We start from the raw sequence: 24,785 nt of genomic DNA, 5'->3' as shown, positions 1-24,785 counted from the left end.
GGACAAGAATTTCTCTTAGAAAAAAAATGTATACTATTTAAAATGGTTTTAATACAGTAGAGAGCAGAAGGACAGTGTTTTGCTTCTGTTAAGAAAATTTCATTAGTTCAAGTACTATACACTGAGAATTGACAGTGTCTGGGCTTTAAATACAGCCACTGTTGTTACCAGAGATCCTGCAGCTGCCAGCTGTGAATACGTTCTCTTTACTTTTCCTTCTTAAGGGGGTCTTTCTTTTAGGAAAAATGTATCTCAAATGTAAGCGCAGTATACTCTAAGTGTTTGCCAATAGAAAAGAGAATGAACTGGTAAGCAGAGGATCTGGTTAGCAATACAAGTGCTTGGACTGGTGACCCTCAGGTGCCGATAATGCTGTGCTGTGTGTGGAAGAAAGCTTACAGTACATGGGGGGGGGGGGGAATACCCACACTCCTAGGTGTTCTGGTTTGGAGCTGGAAGAAGTTGCATTGGTCAGTGTGTTACATGGAAAGTCTGCCTTGTGATTGTTACTTTTTCCCCTTCCTCTTCCAAAATGCACTTCAGACAGCCCTTGGCTGGAGCAGCCCGAGGTCCAGCTACTGCTGCAGACTGTCATTAACGTGCTCCTGCCCCCTCGAATCATCAGTACATCCAGGAGCAAGAACTTCATGCTGGAGAGCTCCCCAGCCCACTGTTCCACCCCAGGGGATGCGGGCAAAGACTTGCGCAAGGAAGGGCTGGCTGAATCCACCAGCCAGGCAGCATATTTAGGTAGGTCTTTCTCCCCTGCCTCCTCTTTTTCTTTCTCTCCATCGATGCATCTTGGCTCAGAAGGTATGTAAAGAAGCCATGTGAACAAGAAACACTCTCGCATGGCAGGTTTACTTCAGTAAATATATGTCAAAAGGCAAAGAGTATTTTCTTTTGTAATTATTTTTTGAATTTGAATTTTTTTTTACATCCCAACTGCAGACCACAGTTTCTCCTCCTCTCCTTCCAGCCCCTCTCCCACACCTCCCATTTTCCTCTCCTCCATCTACTGCTGCTCTGTTTCTCTTCAAAAAAGGACCAGACTCAATGGGTATCAACTGGCCACGGCATGTCAAGTTTCAGGAAGACTAGGGACCTCATCTTCTATTAAGGCTAGACAAAGCAACCCAGTAGGAGAAAGGGTCCCAAAGGCAAGCAACAGAGTCAAAGGCATCTCCTGCTCCCACTGTTGGAAGTCCCACATGAAGATCAAACTACACACTGTAATATTATATGCCAAGGGTCTACATCAATCCCATGTAGACTCCTGGTTGGAGGTTCAGTCTCTGTGGGCCCCTATGGGATCAGGTTGGTTGATACCATGGGTTTTCTTATGGTGTCCTTGACCCCTCTGGCTCCTAAAATCCTTCCTCCCCATCTTCAGCAAGATTCCCTGAGCTTTGCCCGATATTTGGCTGTGGGTCTCTGCATCTGTTTCCATCGGTTGCTGGATGAAGCCTCTCTGATGACAGTTGGGCTAGACACCAATCATTTAGTATTGCAGAATATCATTAGGAATCATTACATTGACCTTTGTTTTGTTTTGCCAGTCATTTTTGGGTCTATCCTAGGTGTCTGGGCTATCCAGCTTCTGGCTTCTGGCCATCCAGGTAGTCGGAATAGGCTCCCACTCATGACATAAATCTCAAGCTGGGCCAGTGCTTGGTTGGCCACTCTCACAATTTCTGTGCCACCTTTACCCCAGCAAATCTTGTAGGCAGAACAAATTATAAGTCAAAGATTTTGTAGCTGGGTTAGTGTCCCAATCCCTCCCCTGGAAGTCTTGCCTGGTTACAGGAGATGGGTGGTTCAGAATCACTCTGAAATTTAGCAACTTCTATGAGGTTGTATATACTGTGATTCTCATTGATCTGTCAACTATGGAAACAAAGCCCTTAGAGTTGACAGTCAACATCCTGAGAGGTAGGACATGGTGACCTTTCAGGATGGCATTTCCTTAGCCAGCTTTCTTTCTCTTCCCTGACAGTGTCTTTACATTTCTGTCTTGATTTTTTAATTATGTGAGAACAGTCCTCTCTTCCTACAAGCTTCCAATTCCTCTCCCACTTCTATTGCTACTTACACATGGCCCCACTCCTGCCTTTAAGGGTTGCCCTCCCATGGAGTAATAGAGAGCAACTCATTGCCCCTGAAAGTAGAGCATGGGGGAAAGACCACGCTTGGACTGGCACCAAGCATAAGGAGCACTGACAAGTGGAAACCACAAAAGAGGTCCATCTCACCCAGCACCCTTTCTGCTCACCACAGTGAATGTCAGTGGAAGAGTATAAGGCAAGCACAGACTCCCTCATCAAACAGGTCCTTGGAGTTTGGAGTGTGGAAAAGTGGGATGTTTAAGTTGTAAGAAGAGACAACTGTGGAAAGAAAGAAGGAAAGAAAGAGAGAAAGAGAGTGAAGGAAGGAGAGAGAGAGAGAGAGAGAGAAAGAGAGAGAGAGAGAGAGAGAATGAATACACAGGACCTGCCCAGAAGGGTGCTCAGTTGCCCCAAAGTCCGGCATAAACAAAGGCTTAAGAAGTCAGGCTCATACAAAATTCAGGCCAGGAGAGAAACACATGAGATGTTAGAGAACACAGAAGAGCATGGGAAAACGGAGCTTATTATGGGAAACCAGGAATAAAAAACTTGAAGAAGAATTTCTCATTCCATTCCACTTCCCACCTTTTTAATGAAGGTATTATTATTATTTTTCTTCCTTGGTCAAGCCAGTGTGCCTTTTTTTTTTTTTCAATTGTGTTTTAGCTGGGGTTGTAGGCAATACACAGACAATTTCATTAAGCTGCTGAGACAAAGCCTATGGGCCATAGAGGAGTGGCTGTGGGCAGGGTTCTGAGGCACAGGCCCTCAGGCTCCTCCTCTCTCTTCCCGCTATGAAGCTCTCAAGGTTATTCTCGTCTGCTTCGAGAGGCAGCTGGGAAGCCAGTGGTACTGGCTGAGCCTGCAGGTGAAGGAGATGGCTCTGCGGAAGGTGGGCGGCTTGGCCCTGTGGGATTTCCTCGACTTCATCGTGCGTACCCGGATACCCATCTTCGTTCTCTTGCGCCCTTTCATCCAATGCAAGGTGTGCAGCGCTGCTCCTGCAAGAACATGCAGTTTTCCATTAAGGCAGGAGTGCTGGCTGGGGGTGGGTGCTTAGGTGCGTGGGTGCGTGGGTGGGTGCGTGGAATACACAGGACACGTACATGCTGCTGCGGTCAGTTAGCAGGGAGTGTTAACCCTGTTTGGTGAGGAAACAGCCCCAAGCAAGCCTCCAGAGAGCATTTCACATCCAAAGTACCTTCTCACCTAGTGAAGTCTGCCAAACGTATTTCCATCCCATTCATCATCCCTGTCCGTTTCAAAAAAGGAGAAAAAAAAAAATGACCCCATGGAATGTTCTGGAGAACGTATTCCCATGGCAGTAGCATTATTTGAAATCTACTAGTAAAGAAACATGGGGGGAAATGGGAAAGTTAAGGCTTCTTTTTTTCCTTCCATTATTTATCTACCCTTGTATTTTTCTCATGCCCCTATTTCTTAGGGTAGAGTCACTAAGCAATGGCATTGCGTGGGCAATGCCCCTTCTTATGCATTACTTTCTGTTCTTCCCGTATCTATGAAGTCAGTAGGCATCATACATGGAGAAACAGGGCCCTGAGCATGCAATACCTTCCTTTTAGCTACTGGCCCAACCAGCAGAGAACCATGAAGAGCTTTCTGCCCGACAACACATCGCCGACCAGCTGGAGCGGCGTTTCATCCCCCGGCCTTTATGCAAGAGCTCCCTGATTGCGGAGTTCAATAGTGAGCTGAAAATTCTGAAAGAGGCAGTCCACAGTGGATCAGGTAGGTATGCATGGTGTCCTTTGACCTTGACAGATGGGATTCACAGCTTACAAAGAATCCTCTGCCTAGCTCACTGCTCTTTGCAGGAGTCATGTATGTCTGAAGTATGTTAATATAGCAGGAGATTTGATCATGCTGTTGAGTCTAACAATAAACCATATATCAAATGGCTGTCTTGGGAATTTAGCTACATTCTTTTTCTGAATATTTTTAAATATTTTTTTTAGTGGTTAAGCTCATAAATATTTAACAAGAGAAAAATGTGTTTAGATTCTTTCCTTCCCTTTCTGATAGAGGAATTCAACTTATCAAACATCTGTTATAAGTTCACAGGTGTTATTGCCTTTAATCCACACAAACGTCTGCAATATGTGTCATTCAAAGCACAATTTCAAAGGGAGGAACGTGACACTCAGAGGGTTAAATAGCTTATATCCAGAGAAAGTGAAGCTGATGGGTGACTTTACACTAGATTAGTGTTCTGGATTCTAGACTCCCTTAACGTTTCTCAAATCAGAATGGCTCCCCTAAGTGGAGTTTACAGGTGGAAAGTGTTTCAAACTATTTGAAAGTCCCCCCACCCCACCCCCACCCCCGCCTTGGGTCTGTATTGCTTACTCTGCAGTTCCTTGAACAATGGGAAATTAAATCACTGTTTACCATTAGAGGGCAGTCGTCGCCCAGATGTAAAAGTATGAGACATTTGCTTTCTAGGATGTTGACTGTTGTTTGAATATGTTCAAAACACAGAGGTGCAATATTGGTGATATTCACACACTGCCATTCAGATATTCCACAAACTCTGGTGAGGTCATCAGCCACAAAGCTGGGGAGTTTCTAATGCTCTCATCTACAGAAAAGGAGACTGAGAACGGCTTGACTGTGTGCCCCGATTTTGCTATTAGGTTCATAGCAATACACCAATTTCCTTATTGTCCCAATATACTCACATGCGGAGTGCACATGCCACAGTACAACCAAGGTTTGGAAATCAGCAATTCAAGTCAAAAGCGGCTGGTATCCTGTTAGCTTAAGCAAATGGAAAATAAACACACAAAGAAAGGAAACTGCAAAAGCCTTTTCCTTTCTTTGCTAAGGATTTCAGGCCTTCATAAAAAAGCTATTCACATAGAGTGCACCAGTGGCCAATTCTGACTTTTTGTTTCCTGCCTGAATTTTTTTTGTGCAACATTATCTTAATACTCCTTAGTATCGGATACACTAGTAATTTTTTTTTTTTTAAAGTCAAAGAGAACTTTGAAGCAAACATTTGTTTTTCATGACTTTAACCCATAATTCCTTTGGTCTCTCAATCTTCAGCCTACCAAGGAAAGACATCCATCAGCACTGTAGGAACATCCACCTCTGCCTACCGCCTGAGCCTGGCCACCATGTCTCGCTCCAACACAGGCACGGGCACAGTCTGGGAGCAGGACAGCGAACCATCCCAACAGGCTTCACAAGACACTCTTAGTCGGACCGACGAGGAGGATGAGGAAAGTAGGTCATAGCACAGAACCTAAGCAAGCAACGTGGCCTGCCTGGCCATGCTAGCAAGGGCCTAGGAAAGATGTCTGCCCTTCCTGCCATTTCAGGGACTGCCCCCCATGGCATTCTTTTTAAAAGAGGCTTCAAAATGAAGTTGGTATCTGTGGACATCAGGGGAATAGTATGTATCTGACCTTTCCTTAGAAATTTCATTTAAATCTCCTGGGCATTCTGGCTAGAGGAATGGCCAGCTCTCACAAGGTCCTATCTGTCAAAGAAAAGTGGTGAGTGTATGCATGTGGTATTCAGCAAACACCAGCTGTCTATAGCAGCCAGGGTGAAATTAAAAGGATGCCTGAAGGGAAACAACTTAAATATGAATTTAGAGGCTTTCCTGTAATGCATTTATCCCAGGAGTTTCTAATGTGTGTGCAAAGATTTACTGTTGCAAAAAAAAAAAAATAGTAATAACAGCTCTATAAAGGCTGCACATATATGCTTAAGCAAGGTAGGGTTTAAAAGCAAAAGACTGGTGAGTTTCCGTTAAATGTCTCCATCATATCAGGGGCTTCTTAAACTGCATTTACTATTTTCCACTTGTGTTTTTAGATGTTCTTACCTAATGCTTATTGAACAGTTGTACCTTTAAAATTAAGAGTAATATCCAAGAGCTCCTCCATACCAAACAGAACCCACAAAAGGCCTCTCTCTGTACTAACGTAGGGGAATGGAAGTTAAGCTTAGAATTTTAATTAACAAAAATGGATAAGAATATTTTAATGCCTCCCTACAGCAAGGTATATAAGATGGAGAAAGAAATGCATGCTTTGTCAAAATACTTTTTACTAATATTTACAGATTTAGTTTGAAGATTAGTTATTTAAGGTACCAATCATATTTTAAATACCTTATAAATAGTCACCTGATGACTACTCATGGATGTACATCCAGAGTTGTACAGTATAAGAGACCAAGATGAGAAGTTTACTTTTTAAATTCTTTTCATATTTTCACTTGAGACAAAAGTATCATGAGACCCAAGCTGGCCTTCCATCCCTATATTGCTGATAACCTTGACTATCTGATCCTCCTGTCTCCACTGCTGACTGCTGAGATTGCAGTCATGATCATGCATGAACCAGCACACTGGGTGTCTGCCATTCTAATTCAGAAAAGTCTATCTTGTTTTATTTGCTAGTGCTTAGGATTGGTAGTGCTGGGGACTGGACTCAGGATTTCGTCTCTATAAAGCACTGGCAAGTACTCTACCACTGAAAATAATCTAATAGCTAAAATGAGCAGTTTAAGCAGTAAGTTCTGATACCCATATGAAACTTAAAGCAAATTCTACTTTTCTTTAATACATGAAATAGTATCTACCAAGATCTTTTTAATGATGGGTAATGAGGGCACCTATGATTCCTAAGATTAAGTCTATGTTAGGTAACTTTGAGAATAAGTAGGACAGTAGGAAGAAGTTATGGAAGAAAAGTAGAGATGATTTAAACAGAGATATTCTTGGGTGAGACTCAATATTCATATAGTGGTGGTAGTGGGGTCAGAAGGCATGTAGACTTTTGCTAATCCTCTCTCGGAGATCACAGTTTTCTCAGTGAAATTAAGATCACTGATAAATGATGCATACAGTTGTGATGTGGGTATTAGTTTATATGGAGAATTCATGAAAGCAAGATTAACTGTTTTAATTGAAACTTGTTTTCCGACCATAGACGCATGTATTAAGACCTATCTGGTGTAGAACAAGAAACCATGAGAAAGATGTTCTCTGTCTTCTATGATATTAGAAGGAATCTTGTAAAGAAGGCGATGTTTACAAACAACTCTTAAAAGAATTAACAAAGGAAAGAAAACCTATGCTTAATGAGCAAACAAATGATAAAGAGATGTTAAAAGATACAAATTCAAATGACAATGAGAATATAGAAAAGGCTTTTGTAAAAATAGTTCAATGCATTCTATCATATTTTCCATCTTTTTTAAAATTTCTTTGTGCACACACTACAACGGGAGTATGTCAAGACTCAACTCAAGACATTGTATAAAATTAAAATTTATAGCAATTTTCATATTTATAACTTTATTTGAAAAGTATATGAGAAATATAATTTAGAGTATTCTAAATAATATTAAATGACCTTACATGGTAACATACATTTGCAAAACCACAAAATTTGTTTATTGAAGTTTATGTAGTTTAATAAAAAAAAATGCTAGATCATTTGGCATAAGGTCAACTTGACACAAATACTGTGCCAAAGCTAACTTTCATATGGATTTGGGCATATTAATTTCTGCTTCTATGAGAAAATTGCCTCTTTAAATTTTAAAATTTAGTTTAAAATAAGCACTTATTTCAGGATGTTATAGTTTTCAAACATTTCTCCTAAAATATCTGAAATATTCCTTCCCACAACAGGCTAGAAATTGTTGAATGGACTGAACAGTTTTTGAATGTCAAAGAAATGTAATTAACTCATTCAAAATTAACTCCCAATTAAACTATTCCTACAGTAGTCTTTGAAGGTACATGTTGATTTATTTTGATAAAAGTAAGAAGCTTACATATGTTTTGTGAAGGCTGGTCTAGTATGAGAGGGTAGAAAATGTGTAGACATGAAGTTATCATTGCTTTACCTGGGATGTAAGTTTTTATATGTACAAAGATGGCTATGATTGTTTAGCCTTACAGACAGCCCTGAGGTTGTACCCAAGGCAGGGAAGGAATCCACGTATAGTGGGCTGGAGTTATCTGATAGGTGTCATGGTGTTGTAACACTTGATCTCTCCCCCACTTTCAGATGACTCTGTAAGCATGCCCAGTGTGGTAAGTGAACAGGAAGCTTGTCTCCTGAGCACCATTGGAAGGAGGCGGTTCTCCAGCCACGTCTCCAGCATGTCTGCACCTCAGGCTGAGGTGGGCATGTTACCCAGCCAAAGGTAAAGGGCTATGACTTTCTTATAGTCTACACTTGGAGGGCAAATACACTCACATTATTATGCTATAAAGCCATAAGGAGAAGGAAGCATGGGTTATATTTCTAGAGAAACTGTAAGTAGGTTCCTATGGGTAATAGTAGTAGATTTCTAAGCCAGGCTTCGAAATAGGACCATACCTTCAGGTCCAAGTATTGGCTTTCACTGATATGCATAAATATGATCCTTTTATTCTGGTCAATGGCATCCTTATATGTCAGGTTTATCATCAGGCAAGATGAGTATTTGGCAAGAGTAGAGCAGTTTACTAGATACTCTAGGCATTTAGCCGTTTGCAGTATCCTTCATGTTCAATGCTTCACCAAGCAGAAAATATACCTCTGACACTGTGTAGACCATGGGAAGGCCTCTTAAATTCAGCTCACAGTTTCCCCAGCTATGAGCTGAGGTAGGCTAAAATGATGTGAAGGGAAATTCTTGTATCAATAACTCTAAGATTCAATGATGAAACCACTTAGAGCATTTTCTTTTAGTGTTATCTACTATATAAGAATATAATTTTTTAAAAAATCCACTCAGGGGCTCTTAGTCATTTAAACCTTTTATACTTGAGGAAAATAATAATACATGAATCAAAACTTAAATTTATATTTAAATAGACATTCATTTTTGAATTTTACATATTTTAAATAAAATTACAATAAAAAATATCAACCTAAAAATTTATCTATTTTTTAACAACTAATATTTTCATTTCAGATAATTGGTGATGACTGAGTCTGAGAATGTTATTTTATATTTTGTAATGTTGGAATTCAACACATACTTTCCCATGCTAGGCAACTGAGGTATATCACCAACCACTGTTACTTATTTTTAGCACCCATAGACTCATTGTAGCACAATTCACACATAGACTATAATATTCATAGGGATATGTGATTGTGTTCAAATTAAGCTGATTTATATACCAAAGTAATTATATCATATCCAAACCACTCAATAAATAGTTCACATAATCTAGCATTTGATAATTTCCCTTTAAGCCGAAATGATTTTATACATGAAATGTATAACCAAAGAGCTAAACAACATGTCCAAAAAAGGTAACATAAACAGTTAATGTTGGTAACATTAATTTATTCTTAGTTGTTAATTATCTACATGTTAGTATTGAGAATAAAACTAGAATAGGAATTTTAATCAGAGAGGTTTTGAGCTAGTGAAAATAAGTCAAATGACTAGTTCTTTTTGTGTGCATAATAAGAGATCAATTTATTTTCAGGAAGAATTTTTATCTAGTATAAACATATACCAGAAGTTAAAACAAACAACAAACAAGCAAACAAACAAACAAAAAGCAAAGATGCCATAGCAGATCATTTTGTTATTGAATTACATTTTGGAAAACTGGAGAAGGGAACACTGTCTTTGTCCATTACAAAATAGTGATCTTCCTCCTGGGGCACAGACTAGTTTTACAGTCAGTTCTTTAGGAATAATCCCCTTAGTTTTGTAGATGCTTAACTCTATGCACCTTAATACATATATATTAAATGCATTATGTTTGCTTAGATCAGTGCTAGGCCTGAGAAGAAAGTAGATAAAATAGAGCAGAGCTTGCATCCACAAACATCAGTTCAACTGCATCCAAATATGTGGATAAGCTATTATTTGCTCATCAAATGACAGGCTTCTGTTACAGTTATAATTCAGTCACTAGAGAACATAGAATAGACAAATAAATGTGAGTCCCTTGTAACTTGTTGAAGATACCTTCAGTTTGTTTACTGACATTTTCATTGCAAAATTAGCAGGGGAAGTTGGGCTCTTTCTTTGCTTTCCTTAATGGCATTAGTTTTCAGACTTTGGTTGTGAACATTCCTGGTAAGTGGTTTCTGTGTGGTAATGTTAGGGAGTATGAGAAAATGTGGAGTCTGGTCATTGAAATACTGTGTCTGTAAGATAAGTTAAAAATAATAACCACCTAGCCAAATGGCTATCAAAAAAATCATAGATACATCTACAGATCTACTCTGCCATGCATTTTCGAGCTCATGCGTCTATTTGGAGCTCATTTTAACTCTTGACCAATAAACAGACCACTCCTCTGAGAGTCTTACCCATCCGAAGTCTTTCCTTCCCCCATTGCCTTGAGTCCTATGTCTTGACAAACCCAGCACAAGGTGAAATGGTTGACTGTCTCCTTTTCCTTCCTTGTTCTGTTAAACTTATTTTCAGTTCTTGGAAACAGAAAATTGCATGCCCCCTCTTTTCCTGTTTTTTTCTCTTTCTATTTTTTTCTTTTTGCATTTTCTTTCCCTAAATGCTTCATCTCCCTACCCCTCCTGCAGTGAACCTAATGTCCTCGATGACTCCCAGGGCCTGGCCGCCGAGGGCAGCCTCTCTAGGTACAGTGTCAAAGCTACCTGTCTATTGGTGTCTGTGCTGGGAAACTAGCTGTTCCCTGTCGCCTCCGTCTCTCTGTCTCCTCCGTCTTCTATTGCCCGTCTTGGTATCTCTTTCCATCCCTCGCCCTTTGTTGTTCATGAACTCACAGGCCTGGAAGTCAAAGGTGTAGCAAACCCTCCTTCTTTACAGGTTCAGAGATCACAAATAGTCTGAAAACCTCAATTAAAACAACAACAGAATTCTCTATGAGGCATGCCGAATGGATGTCTAAATTGTTTGCTATCCCAAGGGCTAGGGGTGTACTTCAGTGGTAAAGCACATGTTTAACATGTGCTAGACTCTGGGTCCGATAACCAGCACCTCCTCCAAAGTTTGTTAGACCAAACATTAAATTGCTCCCACCTAGTCATTCCTGTCCACACTGACGTTCATTGACCTCAGTCAATGAGGTAAATGGGGAGCCTTTTTAGAACAACTCCCTCTCAGGGGGCCCCTGTACGCAACCAAGTCAGATTTACTAGCCAATACCACAGATGGTAAGAAAGCAACAATGCTGTGAGGATAGCAGTGTCACTGCAGTTTGTGTGGTTGCTGCTCTTTGCTGCACACTGCTTGGCATGTCTCTGTGGTAGCCTGCTGAAGCACACACAAAGAATATTGCTTCTAGCACAAAGATGATGATTCAAAAACTTGCCACAAAAAAAAATGTAAACTTTTCTTTATAAGTAGTAAGAGAAGCAGTACAATGGACACATTATTCCTAGACTATTTGCTTAAGCCTTCAGAAATGGGTACTGCACCTTTAACACTCAGATGAACCACGTCAAACATTCCTAATCTTGTGCTGTTGATTGACACCTCTCAACTAATCCTCATTAGGGGCAATGCTTCTTGTCCATCACTAGAGTGTCTCTGTCCCATGTCAAGCGAAAGCAGTCCCAGGTCTGCGTTCTAGAGCAAGTACAATACCCTTGTGTTTATTGCTTTATCACAAAGATGAGGAAATGTTGAGAGGCCGTTCCTGTGAAAGGTCTTTTGTTTTCTTTGCATCTTGTTTGGATTTCACATTTTCTCCTGCAACTGAAAATGGGAAATTTAGTCCATTATCAGGTCTATTTTTTTTAAACTGGATCCATAACTCACGACATTCATTTGTGTTTGCGAGCCCTTGATTGGACAGATTAGTCTCTTATTGATAAATGTGCAAGCGCTGAACAGTCCAACCTTAATTCCTTAATTAGCAGTAGTTGTAAGACAAAGCAGTTTCAGAAACAAGGTCCTGGAGAAGGTTTTCCTTAACTGTTTGTAGTGTCTGCAGAGCTTTCAACAAGTCTAGGAGGGGCAGCAATGCTTTTAAAGATGTAACTGTTCAATGCTTAAAATTGCATATGGGAAACCTTAATTTCAGAAGGCAGGGTCAGGGGCTAATTAAGGGTAGAAAATATTACTCAGGCTTTGATTTCGATAGCTTTGTGCTGAGAGCTTTCTAATTAGTCCAGATTCTGCTTCTGCTATCGTAAGTCACCATCCAGTGTGTGCAAGAGGAGACAGGAACAAAGTTTGTTTTTATTAATTCACCAAAGGACTTGGGCTTCTCTAGCGAGCTCAGGATTCAGATGGATGACTGGAGCTATTGAGCTAATTCAGTCTGTGTTGCATCCAGTGTACAGGGAGGAAGCTCAATATCTGTGCTAGGTTTGAGGACAAGTTGAGAGCCAGACTTAGAGAGCTCCTTGTTGGAGGAATTAATCATGTCAGCATTTTGATGAGAATCTTAAACCAGCTGTTATTGGTCTGCTGTTGTTGTTCTTGCTGTTTCCCTCTGGTCCTTGGTGTTAGTCACCAAACCCAGCTGTAGTCAGTAAGAAATGTGAACAAATTGCTGTGGATTCTGAAATAGTTCCATTAATGAGGCAGCATCCCACCAGTCAGTAACATATCCACTTCTGCTATATGCTGCAAGGCATTGTGTCAGCAAGCTCTCTTTGGAGAGGAAGTCTGGGCATTTACTTAAAAGGGGATTTTATGACATGGCACGTTTTTATATATTTCATTGGCAGGCTTTCTTATTTTCCACACAAGAATTCTCTAGGCACATGATTAAAATCCAAAAATAGAGAGGCAGTAACCATGTGAATTGCATTTAACACACACTCAGGTATTTAGGTTCTGAGGTACAGTCACAGTTATCCTGAAGAAAGCCTAACCCAAGATAATTGAGAAGCAAAGCAGGAGTGCAGTAAACCCTGCCATGCCCACCCCCTTATTTTGTGGCTTAACTCTTTTAGGACTTTGCTTCTCTGACAGGCCACTTGTTTTAGACAAAAGGGGCAAATTGGATTAAGTGGTCTGAGTGAGAAAGGGACCAAGATAACCAGATAAGTAAATGGGAACTCAAAAAAAAAAAAAAAATTTACACACCAATTGGAAACTTCTAAGTTTTTTTTTTTTTTTTTTTTTTTTTTTTTACTAAATTGCACAAATACATTCCCTTTAAAGACCCAGCTACCCAAATGCCTATCAGAAACATTGTTTTCTGTTGTCTGGTTCTATTTCTTAAAATTTCCATTAAGAATGAATAATCTAAGTCAAAATTCCATGGAAGATTTTTCTGCCCTGATGAACCCTGCTCTACAAGATATAAAACTTCATTGTGGAGGTTCCTCAAACACATATGGGCGTGTTTTACCTCTTGAACAATAGAGATCTAGAGAAGTCCTTGGGGCTGGATGTTTAGAGTTGAGAACCAGATTTTCTTTAGACGTACTAGGGTAGTTTAAAAACAGGAGTTGATGGCGAACTCTTAATTTAAAATGAAAGTATCATGCGATTGTATTCTCATAAAAGTTAATCACAGTGAAAAGTAAGACTGCAGTCCAAGTTTGAACAAGACTGTAGTGTAGATGAGATAACAACCTATGTAGGATACCTACCTCATGCTCATATATAGCCATAAAGGCATGAAACCTTGCCAGATCCTCTTCAAGTACAAGGATGATTCCACCTGCAACGTAGCTGAAAAGGCAGGGTCAAGACATGCACTGTCTCCCAAGAGGTCTAAAGTCTAATTATTCCATACAATCTGATATAAGCCTCTAGTCTGTTAGTCTGTAGCACTTAAAATTTATTTTCTTGGGTGCTGTGAAGGCTACATAAACTTTGAACAATGGTTTTGCAAAGGGGAGGAGTAAGCTTTGGTCTTCTGTTCGCTTCCTGCTGTCTGCCTGTCACTCCTTTAGCATGACTTGATGAGTTCCCACGGCAAGGCAGTCACTCAGGATAGATGGTTGTGCCACGTGTCTTATGTCCCACTTCTAGAGTTCTAGAACCAAATTAAAGCTGAAGTCAAATGTACAGAAAGAAGCAATAAGCATACTAATCTAATATCTTGGTAGTGTTATCATCCTTTGCTTCTGCTTAACTTTTTATTTATGTGATATGCTGCAATACATAATTTATTTTTTATAATTTAATTATTCTTGCATTACTTAATGGCTCCTTGTTTATATAAGTCTTTTTTTAGAGAAATACTATCAGTCATGTTAGGAAACACACACATGTATACACGTCAATCCAGGCCCTCATGCTAGAACCGTAAAGAGGTCATCTTTGTCAGGATCATTTTCCTAACATTACCTAAATTTCCCAACTTTATAAATTATTTCCTTGTATTATAAATGACAACTAGTTTTTGAAGACCATTTAAATCATGACTATACTGTGCCCTGTTTGAATTTTCTTTTCTAAAATCTGGATCTTACTATCATTTACCAAAGTGATATTTACAGCAACTCAGAAACACAGGGAGAAGGAAAAGCATGCCAACATGGGCCTACCATGGAATCCTAGCCCTTGAGAGGCTGCAGTAGGTGGATGGCACATTCCAGGTGCCAGCTAGAGGAACAGACAGAGATCATGCCCCTCTACAACAAAAGACTGCTTACTTAATGAGTTGCAAGATGTTAGTTTAAATCTGGAAAGTACTGGCATCAGTACTTCCCTTTAATCAAGCACTCCAGAGCCAGAGGGATCTCTGAGTTTGAGGCCAGACTGGTCTACTAGGCTAATTCCACAACAGCCAGAGCTACACACACACACACACACACACACACACACACACACAGAGAGAGAGAGAGAGAGAGAGAGAGAGAGAGAGAGAGAGAGAGAGAGAAAGAGAGTCTCTCTGTCTCTCACACACACATATACACACTCACACACACACACACACACACACCTGTTTATAAATACATTTAGAAACTTTTATTAGCTTTGATACTTATTGTTCCACCCTATTTGGTTAAGACAATACCAACTGCCATTCTTACAATTAAAGCTTTCAAAAATTCAGTATTCTGTATAGGATAAAGCTTTTGGCATTTGAGTCACTGCTCTGACAAACTGTGACTTCATCTTGACTTCTCCATTATTTTTCATAACTATCATATATTAAATGGATATATCAGTTATTCAAAAGGAGTCAGTTGCCTACTGAATTATTTGTAAAAACTTTTGAGAGCACCCAATAAAATTGAGTAGCTCCCTGATAAGGAAACTATTTTTGATTATTCTATTTCTGGCAGACTCTGGATGGGACTACCTCAAAATTTAAAATAGAAAATAGAACATAATACAGAAAGATTCTTAGCACAAAGAGCTTGGCTTTCTCCTGGTGCCAACAAATAACTGAAATATTATATTATATGAAGAACAGAATCTAAATCAAAGCTTATTTTTATATATAGTTCCAGTTCAAAATAAACTCCAAAAAATGAAATTTTTCATACATTACATTTGTTGTTAGCTTTTTAGCTGTTTGTTATTTATATGTCTTAATTCATTGACATGGCAAATACAGTTGTCAGCATCATATTTCTAAGGCAAGTATAATGTATTGCCTGATATGTATCCCAGAAACATGTTCTGTAATTTCATCTTTGCTGTATACATTACTATATTATTTACTTAGATCAGCTGATTTCTAGAGAAACTTGAAAGATTTCTCAGCTGTAAGCCTCTCTAGCCATAGAGAAATGTCGATGCTCATGACCTTCCTCATGGAATAACCATCATGAAATTACTGTTATGTTGTGACATTTAACTCTCCAAGTAATATTTTTTTTCTTTCTTTTCTTGCACCATCTTTTTCTCACAATCTCAGATTACTAAATAAAGATGAGACAAGAGGACTGCCTCCTAGTCATTTTCTCTGTTCAACTATTTTCAAAATGTATTGCCTAGTTCCTTTTAGTATCCTAGAAGCAATAAACTCATTACAAACAGCAAATGTAAAACAAGAAAGCATGCTATATATGTCACTCTTCATATACAAACCATTTCCCATCAACTAACTTCTTTTCTCTACCTTAATGGGAGGGAGTTGGTAAGTATCAACCTCCCTTTACGGCCAAGGGAACTGAGGTAACATCTAGATGTCAATGAAGAATCCATTCCAATGGTAGTTTTGCTTGGTATTGGAAGAAATGTGTTCCTACTTGTGTGCATATATATGCTTTCCAACTTAACAAACACATGTTAAAATGGATAATTAATAAGGAGATGTCATTTCAGACATGCCAGCAACATAGTCTGAACTGATTATCAGAATGTTCTGCACTGTTTCTTTAGCACAGATGTCCTTCATACAAACTACAAAGTCATAAAGATAATGTACATTTTTGTACATTGAGCTTGATCTTTGGGGAACAAAGAAATTTTAAGCACCTCTTTTTTGGTACCCTTTGCAGAATTTTGTGTTGCATACATCAATCAGATGCTGTAATCATATCCCTATTTTAGAGAAAGTTTGGTAGATCTTGTTGAGAATCATTGCTTTTTCTTCTAGGGAAAACATGAGTTGGACTTTAAATAAATGGTAGCTTTGACTCCACCAACTGTGATTACTAGCCATTTGTCAGTACATGAGAAGCATCTGAATGCCCATCTTGCTGCTAATTTCTTTTAATAAAAGTGCAACGATGTATTTATATAGCACATGGTAAAAAAAAATAGGAAGATGTAGATATAATCATTTTCTTTTTTTTCTGGACAGTTGCTGACTGGGTTCCTCTGTGGGATGTTTTACCCTAGCAATATCTGTAGATGACTCTCCTTTTGCAAAGGCAAAGACGTGATTCAACCATAAATCAATTAATCACATTGACATCAACCACAGAATCAAAACATCATGTGGGCACAGTGTTATCTCTTTTTTCATTCTCTCTTCCATTGTAGATAACTATAATACATGCATGGAGAATGAAAAAGGATCATGGCCCATCTCAGAATGTTCAGATTCACCCAACAGGAAAGTAGCAGACCCTGCCAGAAGTCATTTTTTTTTGCTTATAAGAGACACATATACACAGTAAATTTGGGGGGAGTAGACTACTTCTTTTATTAACTGCACACTTCACTGGAGTGCAGCTAATTGAGTTATCCTGACAGTTTACTTTGCCAGCCTTTTAAACCTAAAATAATTTTCAAATGTATTTAAATTCTCTACCCATGTGACTATTGATTTGCTAAGCTGTCGCAGAGACTTCAGGCTGCAAACATGTGTTGAATGTGTCCCTTCACCCAAATGGATTCTGTGTCTGATGTGTTCAATATTTGTCCATCCTATTTTCATTTAAATTGGAAGTTTTAAAACAGGTGTTCCCATCCGTGTGACCGAGTTGTTTGTGTGTATTTGTTGCCAGCGTTTCCATTCCCCTTGGAAAAAAAAATTGAGATTAGAATATGACATGTTAAGCCTTTTGATGGCTCCCAAACCAGGGGTGTTATCGAACACGCATCCTGATGAATGATAGACACAGCATCAGTGATTGAAAATAGAATCTCAATTTTGAGAGCTTGGGGCTTACAAACAAGGCCTTGTCCTCCTTTCCAAGCCTTTAAAAAAAAAAAAAAAAAAAAAAAAAACCCTACCCCAGGGACTCTTTCCCAACCATCCTTCAAAGATAATGGTATCTTTGAAGTGACTGTTCCATATAAGTGGTTTTGGCCAACACTCATCAAAGAATGGTCCTCTGCACTGTCTCCAGGGTAGACTAATGCTATTGATGCTTGGCAGGGTGGCAAGTATACAGAGTGAACCTGGCCAGCAGAACATCCTCTTGCAGCAGCCACTGGGGAGGAAGAGGGGCCTGAGGCAGGTAAGAAGACCCTGAAATGCTTAGAGATTCAGGCTGTAAGGTGGAAGAGCCACATGCTTGCTAATGTTTTTTAAGATTACACTTGGCCTTCTAGCCTGAAATTAGCAAGTGTACAGCAACCCTTGAAGCATGGTAAGTGCTTGGGCAAGCTGGGCACATGAGGAGTCTATTTCAAATACAAAGCTGTTATTCTGCAAAGCCGACTTTTTGGTAAGGTACGGCGGGCCTCTAATGGGTCGTCTTCTTGTCAACTTGGCAAGCTTCTTTCCCAGCCAAACTCACTGGCAGAGCTTGTGTTTGCTGTTACCCAGTTCACCAGACATCTGCTTTTGCAGAGAGACAAAGACAGGTCCTTCCTCACTCTGAGACTGGGGATTTAATTAATAATGAGGCATCATTTTTTTCAGCTGGGTGTTGTGGTGCATACCACGTTCCCAGTACTTTGGAGGCTGAAGGAGGAGGGTTAGGAGTTTAATGCCAGCTGGGTCACATGGAGTTAGTAGCCAGCCTGGGAATGGTAATAGAGGACAGATTTCGCTAGAAGGGACTTCTCTGTTTCTCAGTGCTTTCCCCTTCTGCTCCCTTCCTTCTTCTCCCCCTCACACCTCTCTCTTCTCATCTCTCATTTCTCGATTTCCAGATAGGGTTTCACTATATAGTCCAAGCTGGTGTCACAGGCAATCCTCCTGCCTCACTTTCCCAAGTACTGGGATTCCAGGTACACCCACTATTCCTGGCTCATATATTATTTTGTAAATAAAAATCTGAGTGAATCTCTGCCTGCAGCATCTGTGGGTGCTTCTCAACTCTAATGTTTTGCTGCTAGAGGCTTAGATTTCTTAACGTATGTGAGCGTTGTGGTATGTTCAGCCATAGCGTCTGATGTGCAAAGTCAGGTATTGAGCACCATTTTTAGTTTCCTACCCACTGAAATTCTCAAAGTCGGCATTTCACATCCATTAATGTTCCAAGGCTACAGGAAGGAACAGGTAGGACTGTCAAGTCACAGTCACCTGACCACTGTGCCTGTTGTTCTCAGACAGTTGGACTTTCTTGCCAGTTATATTTTATCTATTTTCTTCAGCTAAGACGCCCTCTCCTGTCGAGGCAGAAGACTCAGATGGAACCCAGAAACCGCCACGGAGCGCGATTGTCCACCACTCGCAGGAGCATTCAACCTAAAACCAAACCATCTGGTGAGGGAGGCCTTTCGGGTCCCTTCTGATCCTGCAGAAACTGAGCTGATGCAGTAAGCTCACTTTTAGGGAGGTCTTTCCCAGGAAACTTTACTACTCCTTTTTTCTTCGTCTTTCCTAACCTTTCCCCATTCCCAGTAAACCTAGGTAAATGGAACAACCCAAGGTAAATTTTTAATATTCTGAACTTGAATATAAATCAAAAGGTTGTAGTTTCTCTATTCAATCCAGGAACTAGAATATTCTGTGTCTTGCTAAAAACACAGGCCCAGAGAATAACTCATTGGGCTTTTTAGTTGTAGGACCATCACCAGGAGGGTCATTATGATATGGTAACCTTTGCAAATTGTATTTCAGGACACTTGTGTAGAAATGATTTTCTCTCTTCACTCCTACTCTGTATAAGAAGGTGAAATCAAAATACATAAAATGGTCCTATCGGATCTCACTTACTGCAAACTAGCAATGTCTTTACGATGAATCACTAGTTCATGCCGTAATTAAACATCAGCGGTCAATTCTTTCCTACCTCTTACTTACAGTTGATCAGAAGCGATCTGTGACATTCATTGAGGCTCAGCCAGAGCCAACAGCTGCCCCCACAGACATACTTCCTGCCACGGGCCAACCACAGAACTGCAGCCCAGGCCGAGCTAGGAAGCCAGAAGGAACAGAGAAACCAGTGCTCACATCCTCCCCTGCAATTATCATTGCAGATCTCCATAGCCTGTCTCCCAAGCAGGTGAGGGCACTGAAGAGACAGGCAAGACCTGTTGCCTGAATCCTTATTTGCAGGAAACATTTAGATAGGTTTGTTTCTGTAACATTTTATTGCCCAAACATATACTGTTTTGGGAATAGTGGAAAAGAAAATCTAAAGTGTTTGGTCAACAACATATCAATAATTAAGAAAAACAAGAGAAGTCTTAGTGGAAAACATAAAAAGAAATTATTTTTCAGCTAGAATAATGACTGCTAACAGAAATTTGATATGTAGTTGGTTTTTTCAGTTACAGCAAATGAAGTAATAGAGCCTTTACATAGTTTTCTGTGTCCTAAAGATAAGATGGACTTAAAACTTTTCCTGTATTATTTTAATTTTATTTTCCTTTTCTTATATAAATAAATTTCTATAGGTATTATATTCTGATGTGTTATTTTTTAAACCTAAATGGTAATATTAGTATACACATTTGCATAGGATTTTACAGTTAAAAAGAAGTGTAGCGCCGGGCGGTGGTGGCGCACACCTTTAATCCCAACACTTGGGAGGCAGAGGCAGGCAGATTTCTGAGTTCGAGGCCAGCCTGGTCTACAGAGTGAGTTCCAGGGACAGCCAGGGCTACACAGAGAAACCCTGTCTCGAAAAACCAAAAAAAAAAAAAAAAAAAAAAAAAAAAAAAAAGTGTAGCACATCATTTGAATTGGTTCATTTTTATATTCTAGAAGCATGGTTCTCCCCTTCCCCCCACCCCCACCCCCCAAAAAATAAACACTATGTCAAAGGGTAGAGATCCTGCCTATGACATAGGCTGAAATTCACCTTTGATTTCTTGTCCAGTTAGAGACCTCCAGAACTTGTTATGTTCTTTTCTGGTACCCATCCTACTTGTCCATGATGTTATGATCCTTTTGATCACAGAGTGAACCCCTTCTTGCCGAAGAAGGAGAAAAAAAGGAGGACACGGAAGTACAAGGTGCTGCAGTACACAGCCCCCTCGCTACTCAACTGTCAGACCCCGATGACTTCACTGGCCTTGAAACATCCAGCCTCCTACAGCATGGAGACACTGTCCTTCATATCAGTGAGGAAAATGGCATGGAGAATCCCCTGCTGTCCAGCCAGTTCACCTTCACTCCTCCCGAGCTGGGGGAGACGGACGCAGCTCTAGATGAGTCGCATGTTTAGTTCTGTATCACAGGAGCTCTGCACTCTACAGAAGACTGCTGACCATAGAACACTTCTGATGGAAATTATTAATTTCAAAACAGCACCTTATGGCCCATGGGTGGCATTAAATCTGAGTGCATTTTGCCGCCCAAATTCCTAATGTTTCAGAAACATCTTAAAAACCAATAGCTGAAAGTCTTTAGTTGTGTGAAGACTATAACAGGAAAGAACAATGGGAAGAGCCATCTCGCTGCATACTGTGTATAGCTTGCTTTGAGCAGCTCAGAATCGATACTATTACAGAAAGTTGAGAATATTTAATGCTACTGCCCTCATAACACTAACGATAAGCTCTAAAAGGGAATGCAGTCTCTTAAGATACTCACATTATACATCTCATGACAATGTTTATTTTTGTAGTTTCAAAATTTTACATTAGGTGGCTATATGCATAGAAATTTACATAGAAACAACCAGCAAGAAAAAATAATTAGGTTAGAGAAACTAAACTATAAACCCTGCAGCCATTTTTGTTTGGGTCAATAATATAGCTGGTTATTTTAAAAAATGAAAAAAAAAACTACTATTTTTTAGAGCTGTGGACTTTTCAAAATTTATTTTTTAACTGTCCTTTCACTATATCCTATAAATCAAAATTCTGATGCCACATATCATTCCATTTCATATCTATTGTATTAGACAGAGAATATTCTAGAATCTCAGATATGATTCTGAATTAATAACATAGACTGCTATATAATTATTAAAAAGCTAAATGTAAATAGCATTGCTCGAAGGAGATGGCATTCCTACTTCCATCCCTGACGACATCAGTGTTCAGATTAGGCCCTATCGGGAAAGAGGATTGCTTTCCCTTACTGTCCTTGTGCCTGCCCCTGAGGGCGTATTTTCATACATTAAAGTTGTTAGAACTAGATCAGAAACTAACTTTTTCTCAGTTGTCAAATATTCTATGATCCTCAGAAGATCTCAGTTAATGAGAGAAGTCAGAGTAATCAATTTCTTTATAGACTCAGACAGCTTGTATATATTACAAATAGGGCTTTAACTTGAAGTGCAGTTACTTCAAAAAAATAATACAATTTGAAAGGCTTGTCAGGCCAGTACTTAGTGGATTATTGAAGGGCTGGGCATCATACAGTTTATAAATGGTTTTCAAAAGTTTAGCAGTTTACATTAGAGAAATGTAACTACTAAACACTGAAAAAAATCTCATAACATACCTACATTGGTATGGGTGTGTGTGTGTGTGTGTGTGTGTGTATTAGTCTTCAAGTAGAAGTTAAACAGAGATTTTGATTATGTTGAGATGAGTTTAAAATATATTCTATATGCATAAATGTTCACTACGTTGGCTATGAAATGTATACTATAAAGAAGATACCTATAAACCCATACACTCATAAGGAAATGATTTTATGTTAGAATTATTTATTAAATAAGCACAGTGACTTATAAAATCAAATATATTTTGAGGCTATGATCTCATTCACCACAAGAATGAAAGTTAATCTATAAGTTAACTAGGATAAGATTTAAAATCTCCCAGGTCAGAAAATCAGGGCAGTACCACCTTCTTGGCCTTTTGTCTGAGAACAAGTGTGGGAAATCCAGGAGACAAACAAACCTTTTCTGTGTTATAACACCTTCACGTCATTTATACTTAACGCTCGGTTCATTTCTAAGTGCAGACGTAGACATGTAAGTGGTTTTCTGGCTCTAAGCTGAGATATTTTGCCTGTTAAAAACCATGCTGCTCAGTTAGCATTAGAGGCCTTATGTTTGGTAATTATAAGTGTCTGAGTTATGTGCGTCTATATGTCTGTGCTTTGTTCTCTCTTTTGGATTTGTGACTCAACTCTATGATTGTGTCAGATATTTAAGAAGTATAGAAGTCAAAGAATTGTTAAATACTCAGTAATAACCCTAAATACCTTTATATATTTTAAATGTGTTGGACTGTTTGAGAAATGATTTTACTGGTCTGTTTGCCTTTTAACCTGACTCCTTCACTGTTGTATATGGAAGTCTGTTTTTCAAGAAGCTAAGTAATGTTTTATCTTGGGGAAAAAACAACATGTCCACTCTGAGAAATGGGACTTACAGAGTGGGAGTACTCTCGTCTTGGGACTTTTGAGATTTCTCATGTGATTCCATTTAATGTGTCCTTAAATGTGTTGAATGTAATGTGTTGAATGTTTATGTGTGGTAACTAAAGTATATGTATGTGCATAAGACTGTCACAAGATGTATTCTCAGGAATACTGTTACCTGGAGTTTGAAGGAATAACTTAAAGAAAACAGTTAAGATAAGAGACGAGTTCAAGTTAATTGACAATCTTTTGTAATATTCAAAATGTGACTAAGAACTAATTATTGCTTTTGATCAATATAATATTAGTAAAATTAGATCATATCTTAATCTGTGATGCTTAATAATATTTATCTCATTCAGAGGAAGGATAAAACAGAAACCCACTTTCCAGGCATTAAAAAATTATACCCAATTAAAATTGCTCCTTTGGAAAATAACTTTAGAGAGAGACCTTGGAATAAAAATACATCATTCATGATAGTGGGTACCCATGTGTACTATTCAGATTAAAGCAGTTAAAATCCTGGATGCAGAATTTTCTAGAACATTTTACTTTCATTTGCAGCATTCAGTGTTTTCTATAATTCTATTAGATTATTTGATTCTTCTGACAAGGGAAGTGAGTTACTGAGTGCCTTGGACCAAGCCACTGAGAGTAACAGTGTCAAAGGGCACAACTGGGCACATGGCAGCGATGGAGGCATCCGTTGGTGTTCTGCTTCAAGCCTCCAAGAGTAACTTAAAACAGGATGACATCTCTCTTTTTGCATCTGTTCTTTTAGTCAGTGAAGAACTTTCTCCACTTTGCTGCCCACCTCCTAGAGTTTTTGAGGAAACAATAGTGTACACACAGAGAGATCCATAGGGAAGAAAGGGCCATAAATGAATAGAATTATAGTCTAAAACATGAACTAAATTCCTTCCTTGAGATACACAGAATACTTTACCAGAGAACTCTCCAGAATTTGCTGCTGTCACATCGAGTCCCACTTTTGCTCTGTGACCTCACTCTACCAATCCATGGCCTTGTGTCTCAGCAGTGAGTAAACTGTCCCACTTCCTCATTTACTTTCGTGGGTCTCAGCTGCAGCATTTCAGAAGCAAACTTTGATTTGACACTCAGGAGAATAAAAACAAGTAGAGGGCAGAATGTATTTGGAAAAGTTTATGATAAATTTACTTATATTATTTAAGGATCATTTAGGATCATAAATCTACGTACCTCCATGATATTTTTAACAGTCACTGTGACCATGGGATTAATGTCCTTTATTAGCCATTTTGTAGGTAAAAACAAAGGATTGACTACACAGCCAACTTCCTTCAGATGACTATAAAGTCTGTTATGAATACTGAATGACCAAAGAGCATGGAAAAATGCATCTGAATAAATACTGAGATGTTTATGAAAGATATTTATGAAAGCTAATGATTTCTGTGTTTGAATATGCACATAAAATAAATCTAAAATCAGTTAATGTGCTCTAATTTCATTTCTCTACATTGGGAATGGGCTAGCTCACAGAGGATTGTTTTTGAAGGACTGGACTGTGCCTTCCTTTATCTCTTGTTCTTCACAGCTCCACTCTATACCTGGCCTAAAGTCACTAATGGGTAAACACCCCCAGTCCCTCTACCTCCACATTGGATACCTACCTACTCCTGTTTCTCATCTTCTATCTTACAAAATAAAGCAGAATGTAGATGCGGAGGACAGTG

The 24,785-nt window shown here is 39.2% G+C and overlaps 1 protein-coding gene across 1 annotated transcript in view; it reads left to right on the top strand.

The window, feature by feature from the left end:
* Unc80 (unc-80 subunit of NALCN channel complex) overlaps nt 1-24,542 on the top strand; it is a 185,177-nt gene extending 160,635 nt beyond the window's left edge. Inside the window, exons 55-64 of the mRNA XM_076932055.1 lie at nt 544-750; nt 2,906-3,090; nt 3,689-3,854; nt 5,175-5,354; nt 8,162-8,300; nt 10,652-10,708; nt 17,782-17,863; nt 18,948-19,059; nt 19,602-19,801; nt 20,702-24,542. Of these exons, the coding sequence (XP_076788170.1) occupies nt 544-750; nt 2,906-3,090; nt 3,689-3,854; nt 5,175-5,354; nt 8,162-8,300; nt 10,652-10,708; nt 17,782-17,863; nt 18,948-19,059; nt 19,602-19,801; nt 20,702-20,968 (1,595 nt within the window). The 3' untranslated portion in view covers nt 20,969-24,542. The remainder of the gene's footprint in view (nt 1-543; nt 751-2,905; nt 3,091-3,688; nt 3,855-5,174; nt 5,355-8,161; nt 8,301-10,651; nt 10,709-17,781; nt 17,864-18,947; nt 19,060-19,601; nt 19,802-20,701) is intronic.
* The last annotated feature ends 243 nt before the right edge of the window (nt 24,543-24,785 follow it).

The sequence above is a fragment of the Arvicanthis niloticus genome, chromosome 3 (assembly GCF_011762505.2).
Source record: "Arvicanthis niloticus isolate mArvNil1 chromosome 3, mArvNil1.pat.X, whole genome shotgun sequence".
In the NCBI taxonomy this organism is placed as follows: domain Eukaryota; kingdom Metazoa; phylum Chordata; class Mammalia; order Rodentia; family Muridae; genus Arvicanthis; species Arvicanthis niloticus.
The sequence above is the reverse complement of the archived record's forward strand: the minus strand, read 5'-3'. Positions and strand labels throughout refer to the sequence as shown.